Source organism: Ranitomeya variabilis, chromosome 1 (assembly GCF_051348905.1).
Source record: "Ranitomeya variabilis isolate aRanVar5 chromosome 1, aRanVar5.hap1, whole genome shotgun sequence".
In the NCBI taxonomy this organism is placed as follows: Eukaryota; Metazoa; Chordata; class Amphibia; order Anura; family Dendrobatidae; genus Ranitomeya; species Ranitomeya variabilis.
The window spans coordinates 924,555,801-924,573,532 of record NC_135232.1 but is presented as its reverse complement, the minus strand read 5'-3'; the positions used below and the strand labels follow the sequence as shown (position 1 = coordinate 924,573,532).

At 42.0% G+C, this 17,732-nt stretch overlaps 1 protein-coding gene across 4 annotated transcripts in view; it reads right to left on the bottom strand.

The window, feature by feature from the left end:
• Positions 1–1,253: 1,253 nt before the first annotated feature.
• LOC143790285 (uncharacterized) overlaps positions 1,254–17,732 on the bottom strand; it is a 213,488-nt gene continuing 197,009 nt past the window's right edge. For 2 of the 4 annotated variants that reach the window (XM_077279104.1, XM_077279105.1), the window contains 5 exons: positions 15,997–16,093; positions 10,139–10,291; positions 4,206–4,378; positions 3,769–3,934; positions 1,254–2,423 (listed from right to left, as the gene is read on the bottom strand). In XM_077279104.1, coding sequence (XP_077135219.1) covers positions 2,229–2,423; positions 3,769–3,934; positions 4,206–4,378; positions 10,139–10,291; positions 15,997–16,093 — 784 coding nt within the window. In that variant the 3' untranslated portion in view covers positions 1,254–2,228. Of the gene's footprint in view, positions 2,424–3,768; positions 3,935–4,197; positions 4,379–10,138; positions 10,292–15,996; positions 16,094–17,732 lie in introns of those variants that run through there. The other 2 variants (XM_077279106.1, XM_077279107.1) reach the window with 2 other exon arrangements.

Below are 17,732 nucleotides of genomic sequence, written 5' to 3'. Positions count from 1 at the left end.
TATTCATGCAAGATTTTTTTTTTTAATTCCTCACCCTGGAGTCATAAACAATAATAATTTTATTTTAATTATTTTTTATTTTTATAGCGGCAACATATTCCGCAGCACTTTACATTATAGAGATAAGTTTTTTGGTTTTTTTTGTAAAAATGATAGCCCCTATAACAGAAACCAAACAAACCCTATTATAGTCATTTTGGTTCCCTGGGCACATTTGTGTTTGTCATATGTCACATTCGATTTCTTTTATGAATATTATTTTTCTGTTCTTTTAACTGTATGAACCTAGTGTTATTCTTGAACGGGATTACTGACACATTTAGCAAAGTAGGTGGAATATAACCTCCAATACATGAAAAAGCGAATTACTTTGATCTCTTTAAAGAACTTTTATTTATTTTGAATTGTTTTACTCACATAAAAGGGTTGTTTGGTTTTCAGTTTTAAAATTCCATAGGCCCAGAGACATAAAACGATAAACTTCGCGTAGACTCACCCTTGCTAGGCCTAGTGCTGCCTCTCTGCTGTTTGGCTGCAGTGGTGACATTATGTTGGCTGCAAAGCTGCTGAGCCCAAAGACTGGCAACATTGCTATAGACATGATGTCACCGCTGCAGCTAGTCAACAAAGACCAGAGTAGTACAGCAGAAAGGGCTTTCAATTCAGAGTACACAATGGCAGGAGCAATGTGAAAGGAAGTTCTAACACCTATTATGCTGGCAGAATTCTGATGACAAATAACCGCATACGCAAAGAAAAAAAAGTAAAAGGCAAGTTACAGAGCATGAGAATCATGAAAGCTGCTGGACATATTAAACAGGTATTTGTACCAAAAGAAATTTGTTTTACCTTTTTATATGGGACTAGGGAAACAATACCATGCTTTTCTATAGGCTTTGCTTGAAAGGACAGGTCTGCGGGTGATTTTTAGGCTTTATATCTTGATAAAATAACTTGACTAACAGCCGATTTCTTATACATCCACGTAGGCTTGAGAAAGGCTCACAATCTTGAGCCGAAACGTTGCCATTTTGGGTAATTAAATAGCCACATTTTTACACCCTGAACTAGTGTGCTGCCTTCCTTTTTTTGTCTTTATATGGAGGTTTTGTCATTGCCTTGGAGGCACGGCACCCAGGAACGCTATCTGCCTGTGCTGCTTTTCTATTTTCTTTTTTTTCACATAGTATCTTAATCCTATTTTAATTCTAAAAATCCTTGAGACTATTGAAATAAAACGAATATGAAATATATTTTTCATTTGAATTTTTTTATTCAATTTATTTAAAAACACAATAAAAATAGACCTGTATAAATAGTGGTATAAATAATATCTTATAAAATAATATTGTTCATATCTGCATGAGGTATTCTATTTTTCTGCTCCACAAGCAGCACCCAAAAGATCCCATTCACTATAAGGCTATGTTCAAACGATGAGAATTTGGTGAGTTTTTGATGTTACAGATTTTTTGTGGGATTTATGCAACTATTAGGTAAATTAGGATACTTTTTTATTGAGTATTTATTTACATACATTTTTATCCCTTTTTGACAATGCGTTTTTTCTCTCTTTTTGATATGCCATGTTTTAAATACAGCTTCTTTGTTTATGATATTTCTGGTTATTTGGCATAAACTTTATTGTTACAAACATGTGTGAAATACATGCATTTTTTTACCTGCAGCTTTTCTGCATCTAAGGCACTTCTATGAGGAAAATGTGCACATAAAACTCAGCGCATCCGCAACAAAAATTGACATTAGATCTCTATAAATCTCATTCACTTTGCTGGGACTGTAAGATGCTGCATTTTTTGTGCAGAGAAAATATGCAGCATCAAAAACTCACTAAATAACTCATTGTGGGAACTTAATAATACCGTAATAATTTTATTTCTATAGCGCCAACATATTCCGCAGCACTTTCCATTTCAGAGGGGACGTGTGCCGACAATAAAAGACATTACAGCATAACAATAATCACATAACACAACAGATACCAAGAGGAGTGAGGGCCCTGCCGCAAGCTTACAAACTTTGAGGAAATAGGGGGACACGAAAGGAACCTAATGCTGTCTATTGTGTTTCTGACATGATGTCCCTCATTTTACTGCACAGCATTCTGCACTTTTTCTTCCAGTAAAAAGGCCTGAATCTCTGATGGAGCCTCGTAATAGAGGGGACGACGCAGATGTGAAAAGAGGATTAGCAGATGTACAGTATGTTTATATCTCATTAATTTGTTTTCTTTTAATTCTATCTTCAGAAAGTGGTGGAATTAAATGAATAAACTCAAGGATGTTCAAGAGCAGACCTCTGTCGAATGGGTTGTAAAATTTTCCTTCCTCGTCCATGAGATAAAGGTACTTCTTTGCATTCATTCTCTCATTTGTTGTTATGTTTGTGGCTGCCATGTATAGCTGTAAATATAAAATCGCATATTATAGCTTATTAAATCACCATTCTCATCCTGATGCTGTCTGCTGAGCTGCTAAGGCCTCCACTGATCCCAACAACAGGTACGTTTTCGTCAGGGCTGCTGGTCACTCTCCGATTAAATAACTAGAGGCTATGGAAAAGATCTAGTGTCTATAGTAGATCATGTTAACCTACTGGAAAGTTCCTGATTTATCTGCCTCTGTATTAGTGCACCAGACCAGTTAACTCCCTTAATGGGGTAATGGAATTATCATTGACTCTTAAGCCAGCTTTCTGACAAAAAAACATAAAGGGCCCGAATCATTATAACCAACGTTTTGTAAGTCAGTCTTAATAAGGGGTGTGCAGGAGTAAGAGGCACCTAATTCATTAAGAAGCGCACGCCACTTAATGAATTAGACACATCTTATTAGTGGCATGCGCTTCCATCTACCTCGCAAGCAATGTTACTCCAGTCAGAGACTGGTGCAAGATTTCTGGCATAGGTTATGCCACAACTTTTGATGAAATCCTTGGGTGGGCTTCACCATGATCTTCCAACTCTGGCGGACCTGGGTGAAACTGGCTTGAAAGCATCAAAAGTTGCAATTTTTTTTAGGCACCTTTGTGTTGTGGAAAATTTTGCAACATTTACAGGTGTTTTGTGCCTTTATGCTGGCAAAAACATCTTCATGAATTAATCCCATAATTTGTATGCAAGCCAAATTTGGGCCAAATTTCAGTTTGTGAGGGACAGATAGCATGAACCTCCTAAATTTGCAAATTGTCTCTTCAGAGAGGAAGAGGACTAGAACTCTAGTTCCACCTATTGGAAGTTGCAATCCTAAAAGTCAATGTCGACCCTTTAATGAGCCTTCTACATTTAGCACATCTAATGGGCTATATACATTGGCTGATTTCAGGCCATTAATGACTGCGGATGGACTATCTTACAGTTGTTTGGCACTACTATGATTGCTTTGTCCCATTAATACAGTGTGTTATTGGCAGCGTGTGTCCTGTTTACACGTTGCGCTGTGCTGAAAATAATGATTTTTATGTCTGCATAAAAATCCAATCACCCACAAAACTAGTAAAATGCTTGAGTGATTGTAGGCATGTTTACCACTGCAGATAATTGAGAATGAACATTCCTGTAAAAGCTTGTTTGCTGATTATTGGCTCGAGTAAAAGGGTCTTCCATGGGCTATGTTCAAGACTGGCATAAAAAAGCCTTGATAAAAGTGTCGTTAAATTCCCCCTAAATGTTCTCTTTTTAATTGTTTTAATTACTATAAAAAAACTCAACGTATTTGCCATAATATCTGGAAACTGACAAATACTTACACACATTCCAGTCATCATGGCCGAAATAAAACCAATGATGGAAAGGAAGAGGAAACCAAATCCAATTAATAGACTCCGACCTTCGACTTGAAACCAGTTCCAACACAGGTAGATACTGAGGAGGCAGTTGATGCACATGGTGAACAGAAATCCGACAAAATGTGTTCTGTAAAGTGAATACTCCAGATTATTGACAAGTATTAGAATTGCTTGTAAGATCTGCTATAAATCACTTTCTGATATACAGAGGACAAACCTCTTTTCTGGTCCTCTAGGGTCTTACATAAAACTTAAAGGAAACGCAGCTCAGGAATGTAAAATAAGCGCTTCCTGCATTAGCATTACTCGGACTGAGAAATCAATGTAGGAAGTTGAAGATTTATGGAGTTTCATACTCCAAACCTCACAGTTTAATGTGAATGAAAGAACATCCAAACCTATTGCGCTGACCGACATCATTGTAGACGTAAGGACAGTAGTGATCGAAATGAGACACACAGCGGTTTGTCACGCGACAGTGCTTTGAACGCAAAGGCTTCACAAGATGGCAGGTATGACACAGTCTGCTTAGAGGGTTTTTACTATTTCTCCAGTCATTAAAATTGATAGCCTAAAAGAAAACATTATGCGTTATTAAAATTCATCAGTTGATTTCTAACATTGAATGTCACATTGGTGCAGGATAAAAAAAATATTTTTTCAAATAGATACGTTATTCTTTACTAAAACTAAAACAGTTATCTGATGTTTTGTGATGTGCCAGTTTAAAAGAAAAAAAAATCTAATTTTCAAACGTCACAGATCGCCCAGTTTCCATCGCTGTGGCATGATTTGAGACGTTCATGTTTTCCCCTCACACTGTGACACTCCAGCACAGCGTCAGATGGCAGGCAGCTTCCTCCTCCCTGTGTGCTAGTATCATGTATGAAGGGACTGGTTGTTTAGCTCAGTTCATTAGCTAAGCAGGCCTGTTCTAGGTCATTGCTGATGTGGACATTGTTGATATTCAAAGGTTGGTGCTCATTTAATTTCAGGGACACACTGGCTCACTGGAGAACAAGAGAATCACCCTGGGCCCTGGGATCACCTTCAGAGGAGTCCATATGGTCGGACTTTGTAGCTGCTATGGGGCCCCTGAGTCCAGTAGAACAAGATGAGCACGACAATGTTTGGCCTTTTCCATCCCCAACCCAAAATAAACAGGAAGGCCAAGTATGCACGCAATGTGTGGCGGATTTTGAAAAATGTTGGTGTCTTGGCATTTTGGCAGCTGTTAGGCCTCATTCAGTCAGTATATTTGATGTACAAGAAAAACTGACAGTTTCATCAGTTTTTCACTGATGAGAAAATAAAAAGTTTCTCCACTTTCTCCTGTTAGTGAAAAATGGACACAATACAGATGACATCTGAATGCTGTCAGATTTTTTCACTGACCCATAGATTACATTGTCGATTCTGATCTGAAACTCGGATGAATGTGCAGCGCCCCAGGGTCCTGGTCGTTGCAGTAATATCATTCTCCTCTAGGGGGCAGTGATGTTACGTTTGGAGACAATAAAGGAGATCGCTTTATCAGGTAACACAATGCATGCAACATGTTCACACTCCAGATCAGAAGGGGGAGCTCTAAGCCTGTTTAAGGTGAACTCCCCTATAAGAATATCCTGATCTGGAGGGAAAGGGAGCAGTTCCTGTCAGGAAGACAGGGGGAAAGGAAGGAGTGGAGTCCTGGAGCCTGAAGTGCTGCAGCTCCTGGAAAAAAAGACTAAAGGGAACATATTGCAGAGAGTGTGCGGGAAAGCAAAGCACAGGAGAGAATATCAGAGAGGAGACCAGCCAGGAGCAGGCTGCCTCCTTCTGAGGCGCAAAAATCCGGAAGCCGGGATACCGAGGGGGTAAGGACATGTGCGCCTTACTCCAGAGACCGGCAGGACAGCTAATTGCACATTACCTATCCGCACCTACACCCAGGAGGCACGGTGGCACCCCTCAGAGGCCGGGGCGTGCTAGAGTCCCTACAAACAGCCTCAAGCCACCAGTCATACGAGTTTGTCCTATCCATCCGGGGGACAGAGAGAGACATAACATCTAGAACATCCACCACAGTTGTGAGGACCTTATGAGAAGCTTAGCAGTAAGGTACTACAACACCCAGGCGCTAGATGAAGGCTACTGATTTCCACCTGGATAAGGGGACTCTGGATTTGCCTCCAAACTGGCCGGACTCTGCCTGCCCTGTGATCTGGTGCTCTGGACTGTGGACGTTGAAGCCTTCAGTAAAAAGGTAAAGAGACTGCAACCTTGGGTCCTCGATCTTCACTGCGCCTTTCACCATCCACCATCTACACACTGGGAAGCCCTGGGGAAACACTTCACCTGTGGGAAGGTATACCATCTAGCTGCTATAACATCACCCCTGCGGACCCCTCAAAGCAGTGTCGGTCACCCTGACCGAATACCACAGGTGGCGTCACGAACATTTTCCCTTTAAAGACCTTTCCCCCCTTTTTCACGGACGTGCCTAGGGCCACGGACCGGGTCAGCCACCGTGACATCCCCCTTGAGAACCGAAGGACCCGGTACCGAGTACCCCACAGCCCTACGGGGGCGCTCCAAATATATTGGATATGTCTCCATGATGCTGCTAGGCCCACTCGACATGAGGAAAAAAAATCTAGCATGTGAACAGCCCCATTTATTGTCATAGTTTACAAGTATTAGCTGTTAAAAAAATAGATAGCACTGCTACGTGAAAAAAACTGATGTGTGAATGAGCCCTTACTATGACCAAGCACTGACACGCTTGAGTGAGTGTACGCTCTTGAAAGGTGAATGCTGTCCGAGATATCTGTATTTATCTTGTAAACTACATTATCAATGTAGTTTATGCTGTAAACGCTGGATGACCCTTAGACAATTGCCCAGTTTTCCTCCTCCCCCATCCTAACGCCGACCCTGCTATGGCATCAACCTGAAATTTTGGAGGTATAGTGGGCTACATTCCCAGGAATGCATACATAAAGATGGTGTGTTGATTTGGTTGAGGCTTTAATTTTTGTGTCTTCAAGTAGCGTAACAGTCAAGCTTGCAGAATGTTCCTGTTATTATGCAATTGCTAGATCAGTGCCTCAGTATATACAGTAGGCGTAATCACCACAAGCTGCTGTTACATGGTTGTGCAACCATAAGGCCAGGTTCACATTACTTTCTGGCAGTCCGTTAGACGGACTGCGTTACACCGCGGCATAACGTGGTGCAACGCAGTCTGTTAACGCTGCCATTATCCCCTATTTCGGCCGGACCACACCATCACCTGTGCCTGGTATCCTGGACTGTGGACTGCTCCTACCAGTAAACCAGGTAAAGACTTAATAACTCTGTGTCCTCCACTTATTTACCGGCATACACCACCCTTGCCATACACCTTGGGAGCCCTGGGGACCCCGCTTCACCTGTGGGAAGCATCACCATCTTGCTGCAACAACATCACCCCAGAGGACTCCTTTAAGCAGCGTCGGTGACGCTGACCGAGAACCACAGGTGGCGTCACAAATAGACTTTACTACCAAATTCCCTTTAAAGACCTTTCCCTTTTAGTTGAGTGCCCAGGGCCAAGGACTGGGTTGCAGCCACCGTGACATCCCCTTTAAGAGCGACCGGACCCGGTACCGAGTATCCGATTCAACTTTGGCGTCACGAACAAGATGGACCGACCCATTGAAATGAGTCCTGTGCGCCATGGACTATAATGGACTGTGTAAAAATGTTTAATGGCCGCCATTGTTGCACCACGAGGTGGATAAAGGAGGAAGATGTGTTGCCATGGGTGGAGAACCGGAATGAAAGCTGGATCCACCCCCTCCAGAGACTTTAATGCCACCAAAACATGTCCGTCACCAGAACGGATCCGCCCCCAGAGATGGCTGGCGGGAAAGTGGGAAAGGTACTGCCCAGAAGAAAAGTCGAGAGATGGAGCAGGACGCGGGAAAGCATGGCCGCAGCATGGCTGCACGCTACCCGGTAAAGACATTGGCGGACAGCAGTGGAGAGCCACCAGAACCTACCGACACATATGGAGATGTCCCCAGTCCACAGCGGCAAGAAACCTCGGACCTGAGGCCTACCTTGGACCCGGAGCTCCTCGGCGCAGCGATGGAGGAGCTGGCTCAGCGACTCCTGCGGACCCAGATGACAGCGGTGGCCGCATGGAAGGAGTCCCTGATCCACAGAATGAAGACCGAAACCCACCAGAGCCTAGCACCAGCGCTCACAGCCCCAGCGGAGCTGGAAAGCAAGGCCCTGCTGGAAAGGATGGCGGCGCCGACGACAAACCTGGAGTCCGCATCTTTGATTCTGATGGAACCAGAAAGTAAGGCGCTGCCGGAAAGTGAGACGACTCCGACGGAGAACCCGGAGCCTGCACCTATGACCTCAGCGGAGCCAGAAAACAAGACGCTACAATCGGAGATGACAACGCCGCAGCACCAGGCCTTGCAACCAGTGATCCTGACCCCAACAGAGGCGGAAAAGGACACCGGCACCGGCGAGACAGATATGCAAGCTGCCCCGGTAGCTGAAGCAACCCTAGTGGGACCCCTAGCACCCCTGCCGACAGTATCACCTGGCCAGTCAGTAACAGTCACAGTAACCTGGGACCGTATGCTTGATATGGGAGATGCACTTACTGAGCCAATAGTACCCGAACCATCGCCCTTGAAAGTATGCAGACATAAAGAGACTATTCATTGGAGGCACCCTAAAACGGATTTAATGGGATTCCCAATAGAGGCCCAATCCGCAGCTAATAGTGTTAAAATAGCTGAAACAGAAAATTACTGCAGACAGCAGATATTGAAACTGGCCACAGAGGAGAAACAACGTAGAGCTAGATGGGAAGCTACGGAGGTATGTAACCTGCTAGCAAAGGCTCAGTCCCGTACGGCTAGACTTACCAATAACGGACCTATAAAGTCAGGAACTGTTGTAACCTTTAATTTGGACAGAGGATGGGGATTTGTAAGAGAGCAAGGAATACATAAAGAGCTATTTGTCAACTGCAGAGACGTTGAGTCACATCTCCTAAGAGGACACCCTGACCCTGATTTGTACCCCGGTGACAAAGTAACTTTTACCCAGCACCATGGAGAACGGGGATACTATGCCCTTCATGTTAAAAGGTGCCCAGCCTAGCACATTCATACCCGTGTAGCCAGGCTACACAGACCCCTGATGATGGACTGTTTTCAGCAGAGTCACCAGTTGTGACACACACTAATGGACTTTTCCAGTGAGGAAGCTGTGCATACCAGGACCTGCCCTGGAAGAATAATTAAAGAGACATTCACCTGCGTGAAAGTAATATTGTGAATATGTTATGTTGATGTTCCCTTTGCAGTTTAAATGGACAGTGTTATCTGAGAACTGTATTATAAATAGTTTGTCACCTGTTCCGATGCCCCTCGTTGATATTGCCACGCACTGATAGCGTGAGTAAGACTTTATCTACCGGTTTTGCTTTTTAGACCTGGAGCAGAACTGCATGGCATATTTACCGGCTTACACCACCCTTGCCATACACCTTGGGAGCCCTGGGGACCCCGCTTCACCTGTGGGAAGCGTCACCATCTTGCTGCAACAACATCACCCCATAGGACCCCATAAAGCAGCGTCGGTCCCACTGACTGAGAACCACAGGTGGCGGCACGAATAGACTTTATTACCAAATTCTCTTTAAAGACCTTTCTTCTTTTAATTGAGTGCCCAGGGCCACGGATCGGGTCGCAGCCACCGTGACATCCCCTTTAAGAGCGACCGGACCCGGTACCGAGTATCCCCATTGCCCTGGTGGGCGACTCACATGTATATGAAAAATTAGGGTTTTTCATCAGTGCTTGGTCAGTGTGTCCTTTTTACTATCAGTGATTTTCTGGTATGCAAAAAATGAAATCCATACTTTAGATAAATTCTTGTGTTGCAAGGTATATATTAAAGTACATTATGGTTATTCAATCAGTGCATTAAAAAGACTCAATTTCCCCGGTGATGATTATGTGTCCTGCTCGGAGTTCTATGTGCCAGAACACGCTGTAGAAGCAGCTGCGACCATTGTATTACAAGGCAAGAATGGCTGTTTGTCAGGGTGCTAAGCGCTGGACCCAGGTCAGACAGCTAATTGCCCCAACTGCTGCATTTTTGAAGGGTGTTTTCTCTGCTTAGCTAACCCTTTTATTATATACCTTCCAGCTTGTGAAAATGTGCTTATCATTGAATAAATGAATCATTCCCATGCGACACCTTTCATCATGGATTAGTTTACTACATTTATCTGTGTTGCCCCAATGGTATAGACTATAGACCAATAATACAGCACCTGCCTGACAGCATAGTGATACTCTTCAGTGTCCTGAGGAAGGAAGCCAGGATCCATCAAGGAAGCTTTTAAGAAAAAGATCCACATCAATAAATTGCTGGACAAGAACATGATATGCCACTCCCAAAAGGCATTGTATAAGACGGGCAGAATCTGTACAGAGGCAGAGAACAAGAAACAGTGTTTAGTCAGCATTATTCTGAAATACATTAATCTCTAAAACCACATGGGATATGCTACATAATTAGGAGAAAACTCAACTGCAAGTATATCAGGTACATTTGTTTAAAGGAAATCCGTCACCGGGTTTTTGCTGCCTAATCTGAAAACAACATAATGCAGACAGAAATTCTGATTCCAGTGATGTGTCATTTACTGAGCTGCTTGCTGTAGTTTTGATAAAATAATTTCTTTATCACCAGGAGATTATCACTAGAGGATTACTTAACCAGCCACCAGGTAGTCTAACCACTACTGATTGGCGGCTTTCTGCTTATGCACAGTGTACACAGAAATCTGCCAATCAGTGATGGGGGTGGGGTTATACACAGCTTAGCATTCAGAGAACTGGTAGATGTGCATCAGATAAAACTGTGATAATATAAAAAATACACAGCAGTTCAGTAAGTGATACATTGCTGGAATCAGAGTCTCAGCCCTGACACCATGCTATTCTCAGATTGGTTAGCAAAAACAGTGACAGATTACTTTAAACCCCTTACGAACAACCACCGTTACATGTACAGTGCAAGTTAATAATGAGTGTATGGAGCAGGCTCAAGGGGTGTGCCAGTCCCATACCTGGCAAATAATGGCTGTTACACATAGCCAGGCCTGCCTCTAAAAGCCACGGGTGGAGTAGATCTCTGCCCGTGAATATTAACCTGTAAATGTCGCTGTCAGTCTCAGACTGAGGCATTAACAGCACACTCCCATTGGTGTACGTCATTCTAGTTGCCCATCGGCACCCCCAGGAAGCTATTGCGGGGCGCAAATGGATTATTATGACAATTTGGGGTCTGTTGAAGACCTCCATGTCTGTTAACATTGAGCTCCTTAAAAGCTGTGGCTGGGCTTGAAAGGAGACCTTGGTTTTTGCTAAATACAGCAACTCTGTCATATTGCTGTATATAGTACAAGTGAATTGATGATCACAGGTTCAAATGCCCTAACGTGATTGGACTAACAAACACAGTAAAAAGTTCAAAAAAAGTTCTAAAAAAATGAAAAAAAATCCATAAAAGTTTGAATCAACTTTTTTTTCCTCATTACAAATAAAGATAAGAAAAATTAAATTAAATAAATACACATATATGATGTCACCACATCCAAAAAAAGTCAGATCAAAATATAAAAAATATAAAATAATTAACCTGATGGTTAAATACTGTAAGCAGAAAAATATTTAAACTGCCAAAATGGGAATTTTTTTTTGCCAGAACACCGCAACAATAACGCAAATATGGAAACTGGTTATGTCGGAAAAAGAGGTTAAATTAATTATTTTCTACCTCCTTACACATAACATTCTTTGGTCAAAAAATAAAATTATAAGTACTTTACATTTGTAAAGTGTGAAGAAATACTGGGATTTCTGTATTCATTAATTGCAGTATGCTGACGCATAGTTTGTATAGAAACGTACATTTCATTTTGATGAGTTATTTTGGTACATGTATTGTGCTATCTGTTATTTTTCCAGATACAACATGGACTGCTTACAATGAATGTTTTCACATGTCCTTCTTTTTGTGGTTTGTTTGTCCGTGTTGTGGATCAAACTTGTCAGTGCAAATCAGAGGTTCAGTAAAAATAAAATGGACTGCACATGGATATAATCAGTGTACTGTCCATATTTTACTGTTTAACGGGGAAATCTAAACCTTTATTTTCATTCAAGAAAAATGGATGCCATAAGGATTGTAAAAACTAAAACACAGACCAAAAATGAGAATAGAGCACCAAAAAAAAAAACAAATAAAAAAATAAATAAATTCATGCATGAGGAAAAAAATTGGATGTGTGAAACCGGCCATCCTCATAGCCTATTGCCTGTGAGCAATTCAACATTCAGGTTTAACGACAATAAACCCCAATCTCAGATTCTCATTTCCACAAAGTCCTATTTTGAGGGAGCTGAGATACAAGGTGCTGTTGTCAAAGTACACCCATAATAAGGCAATGTTCACACCATCAGTGTTTGGTCAGTATTTTACCTCATTATTTGTAAGCCAAAAGCAGGAGTGGGTAAAAAATACAGAAGTGGTGACGTGTTTCTATTATACATTTCCTCCGGTTGGCCCACTTCTGGTTGTGGCTTTCAAATACTGTTACGAAATACTGACCAAATACTGAACATGTGAACGTGACCTAAAGCTCATTTACCTGTCATTGTGCAATATTTATCAGAAAGGGAATAAAGGTGGTCAATTAAGACTCTTCATCTTTGCAAAGGTATAGATAGTGCATATACTTCACAAGACATTTCCCAATTTGCCAATCACTTAGGGTCCCAATGATCCTGAAAACAGGCAAAACTTGGGCTCTCTAGACTTCAAATTGAGTTAAGCCAAAAGAGTCCATGCTCCGCTCCAGTCATTGTCAATGGGATTGCTGGAGTAAGTACAGGTTTTGGTTATTTCTGGAAGTCTTACTGGCAATGAAAGAAACAGAGGTCCCATCGGTTGGACACTTAATGATCACCAAGTATGCCCTTATTCTATAGATCCACAACAAGGCATCTATGAGGCATACATGTATCACTTCCCTCAGCATTCTATAACCTGTATACCCATATTAATAGTTTAGATAGGTCAAATGTGTTGACAGATTCCCTTTAAGCTTTTAGTGAGATCACAGATGCTGCGCCTTCAAGCATGAATCTGAACCAGCCCACTGTGAAGCCCAATGGCAGCTTGAACTTTGAAACTACAGTAATGGGTGCTGTAGTGACAGCAGACTGTCAGCAAAGACAGGGGCAGTGCCAGAGAAGCAGCGCTGGAACTAGGCAGGGTGAATAACATCTGAGTTTATTATTTTAACTTGGCAAAAGCCTCTGCAGCTTGTACTAAGTAATGTAAGATTTCAGCAGCAAGAGAGACATTGAGGAGCTGTTAATCAAACTAAGTGGGCAGAGAATAAGTTACACTTTTTTAAAAGTTTATATAGCCATACTGACATGAATTTTCCAAGTATATACTGAACCATTATTACGTCTAACATGTACAGTATTTAGTAATGTATGCAGTTAGTATTGCGAAATCTGGTGACTGACTGGCTTTAAATGTGATTTATTCATTCACTTATTTATTTTACTCACTTATATAGCGCCATTAATTCCACAGCGCTTTATGGACATTATTGGCACTGTCCCCATTGAGGCTCACAATGTAGATTCCCTATCAGTATGTCTTTGGAGTGTGGGAGAAAAAAGGAGAACCCGGAGGAAACCCACGCAAACATGGGGAGAACATACAAACTCTTTGCTGATGTTGTCATTGGTAGGATTTGAACCCAGGACCCTTATGGATGCAACTGTATGTCCAGCGCTGTGGTGACTGCATGTGGAGGCTGCTCAGGAGCTGAATTCCCTCCCCACACTGCTGATGATGGTAATATTAACCCCTTAATGACATATATCATACTGTGTACATCATATGCCAGATTGCTGACTTTGATGTGGGCTCCCAGGCTGACAGATGATGGCTGTGATAACAGCCACAGGTGTAGCAGAGTTGTGTATAGCACAAGTGACTGGATGAGCGCAGGTTCATATCCCCTAAGAGGACTAACAAATACAGAAAAAAGTTAAAAAATGTTAGGGAAAAATAAATAAACCACATAAAAGTTAAAATCAATTTCTTTTCTCCCATTAAAATAGAGGAGGTAAAAAATACACATATTTAGTATCGCTGTGTACGAAAAAGTCCAATCTATCAAAATATAAAATGAATTAATCTGATCAATAAACTGTGTAATGAGAAAACAACTCAAAATGCAAAATTGCATTTTTTCAGCCACTGCAACAACAAAAAAATGTAAGAAAATGCAATCAAAACATTGTATATAGCCCAAATTGATATCAATAAACACACTGTCTCATAGCGCAAAAAAACAAGCCCTTACATAGTTACATCAACCAAAAATTGAAAACATTAAACAGTAAGAAATAAAAATGCATTAAAACATTCTCTCTCTCATTATTCTGGCATTTGGGTTAGATAATAATAATAATAATTTTTATTTATATAGTGCCAACACTTTACATTATAGAGGGGACTTGTACAGACAATAGACATTACAGCATAACAATAAACACAGATCAAAACAGATACCAAGAGGAATGAGGGCCCTGCTCGCAAGCTTACAAACTATGAGGGAAAAGGGGAGACACGAGAGGTGGATGGTAACAACTGCTTTGGTTATTTCGGACCAGCCATAGTGTAAGGATCGGGTGTTCATGTAATGCTGCATGAACTGGTTTTCAACGTAAGTATGTAACAGTACAGACACAGAGGGCTATTAAATGCATAAAGCGTATGAGAACATGATGCAAGGAACCTGAATATGGTTTAAGTTTTTTGAATGGGCCACACAGGGATAGTAAGGTTAATGCATTGAGGCGGTAGGCCAGTCTGAACAAATGCGTTTTTAGGGAACGCTTAAAACTGTGGGGATTAATCGTATTAACCTGGGTAGTGCATTCCAAAGAATTGACACGTGAAAAGTCTTGAGACGGGAGTGGGAGTTTCTGATTATTGAGGATGTTAACCTCAGGTCATTAGCAGAACGAAGGGCACGGGTAGGGTGGTAGGCTGAGACCAGGGAAGAGATGTTGGGTGGAGCTGAGCCATGGAGTGCTTTGCTGGTGAGGATAATATGTTTGTACTGAATTCTGGAGTGGATGGGTAGCCAGTGTAATGACTGGCACAAGGTAGAGGCATCGGTGTAATGGTTGGTGAGGAATATGATCCTGGCTGCAGCATTCAGGACAGATTGGAGAGGGGAGAGTTTGGTAAGAGGGAGGCCGATTAGTAGAGAGTTACAAAAGTCCAGACGAGAATGAATAAGTGTAACAGTAAGAGTTTTTGCAGAGTCGAAAGTAAGAAAAGGTCGAATTCTAGAAATGTTTTTGAGGGGCAGATATTGAGAAAAACATGCATACATGTCTTTTTAGATAGGGTATGTAAACTTCTGGTTTTGACTGTACATCACAATCAAGAATAGTACAGTACATTTGTGAATTTTTAAGATAAATGTTTATTTACCTTTAATTGTAAATTATTTTGACTCTTTCCTGACATGGCCATTTTTGTTTTTGCGTTCTTGCTTTTTCATCTTCTTCTGAGAGCCATACATTTTTTTTATTTTTCGATTGATGTATCTATATGAGTGCTAGTTCTTTTGCAGGATGAGTTGTACTTTTGAACTACACCATTAATTTTATCATGTGATGTACTGGAAACAAATTCCAAGTGCAGCAAAATTGCAAAAAATGTGCAATTACACAAATGTGTTTTTTTGTTTAATTTATGATGTTCACTATATGGTAAAAATGACATGGCAATATGATTCTACAGGTCAGTATGATTAGGGAAATACCAAAGAAACATAGTTCTTTTTACTTAAGTGGCGACAAAAATATAAATTTGTAAAACATTTTTTTGCTCGTGTAGCCTTTTTTCGAGACCCATAACATTTTAAATTTTCAGGATATGGGGTTCAGTATTTGCTCCCTGAGTTGACGTTTTTATTGATACCACTTTGGGGTAGATGCTATGTAACTGTATGTCACATGTTAATGAGAGGTTAAAACACAATATAGACACTATAGGGCACAACTGTTAAAATAACATTACCTTAAAAATGTATGTAGGGTAGCCCCAAAGGAATAGATTGCCATAAAAGAAGAGTATGGGGGCTTTCGATTTGCCTGGACGACCACAAAACCACGAACTGCAAAGAAAAGTCAATTATCTTCATTAAAGGGAATCTTTCATGATAATCTCTCATGATAATCAACTCTACTCCTTCCAAAAAAACTCCTTATATGATCATGTAGCTCTTTGAAAGATGAGCTAATTTGTTCCTTTTATTAAACAAAAAATAAAACCACGCGTTACTCTATATGCAGGTGAGGCTGAACTACTATTGAATGTGCATGAACGGAGCTCCTCCTTAGCCTCTGCCTTCCCTGCCAATACCCTACCTAGCTGTGTACTCAATTCAGTGAGCCATCAGTCAAGCAGAATAAGGCCTTTGCCAGCTGCCTCATCCTCATAGCTAGACTTGGCCTGCTGCCCAATGGCTTAGTCTGCTGCCTCATGCCTTTGGGTCAACGTCTCGTGTGTTGAGACATTAGTTTTCGTTCCTGGATCATGAAGGATTGCATGAGACCGATGTGGCGCAATCAGACACTGAGGAGTCTTCCAACCAATCTATACCCTTCAACAGGGGTGCATTAAGGGTAGCCAGGGCCCCGAGCTGTTCAGACACTGTGGGCCCCCCGGTCATGTGACGGGGTCATCATATACCTGAACCAGATTATTCCAGAAAAATAGTTGCTGTGTGAAACTATAACCTGTCAAACATCCATTGATCTAGTCAATTTACCCTTCAGTTCAGTATATAGTATACAGTGTATAGTGTCAGTGTATAGGTAACACTGACTCACCAGTGACGTCTCTAGGTGAAGTCCTTCATCTTTCATCCAACACAGACCGCCATCACTTCATTCAGCCAAGACTCGTCTCTGCAGGAAAGAACACAGTTATCTCGAGCTCCGCTTGTAGAACACATTACTTAATTTTTCCCAACTTCTACATTACACCACATGAAGAAAAAAAGGTGACATAGTGTCACTCTGCACAGTAACAGGACCGCCCCCCCATTTAAAATAGTGTCCTCAAAAGTAAAATAAATACATCACTGCAGTAATAATATCCCTTAATTAGCCCCTATGGTAATAATAATATCCCCTATCCTGGCCCCGTGTATCTCATTCCTGGCTCCAGCCATATGTTCCCCCATGCTGCCCTCATGAGTATCCATCTTGCCCATATGATCTCCCCATCCTGCCCCATCAGTCTCCATCGTATCCATCCTGCCCAATGATCCTGCATGATCTGTCTCCAATCCCGCCCCATGTCTTTCATTCTGCCCCGTGTCTCCAATCATGCCCCGTATCTACATTCTGCCCATGTCTCCAGTCCTGCCCCCAGGGTGTCCAGCATCTCTGCCCCCTGTGTCCAGCATCACTGCCACCAATGTCCAGCATCCTGCCCCCAGTGTGTCCAGCATCCTACCCCCAGTGTGTCCAGCATATTGCCCCCACTTTGTCCAGCATTCTGCCCCCCGTGTGTCCAGCAATCTCCCCCAGTGTGTCAGGCATTCTGCCCCAGTGTGTCCAGCATATTGCCCCCAGTTTGTCCAGCAATCTTCCCCAGTGTCTCCAGCATATTGCCCCCAGTGTGTCCAGCAATCTGCCCCAGTGTCTCCAGCATATTGCCCCCAGTGTGTCCAGCAATCTGCCCCAGTGTCTCCAGCATATTGCCCCCAGTGGGTCAGGCATTCTGCCCCAGTGTGTCCAGCATAT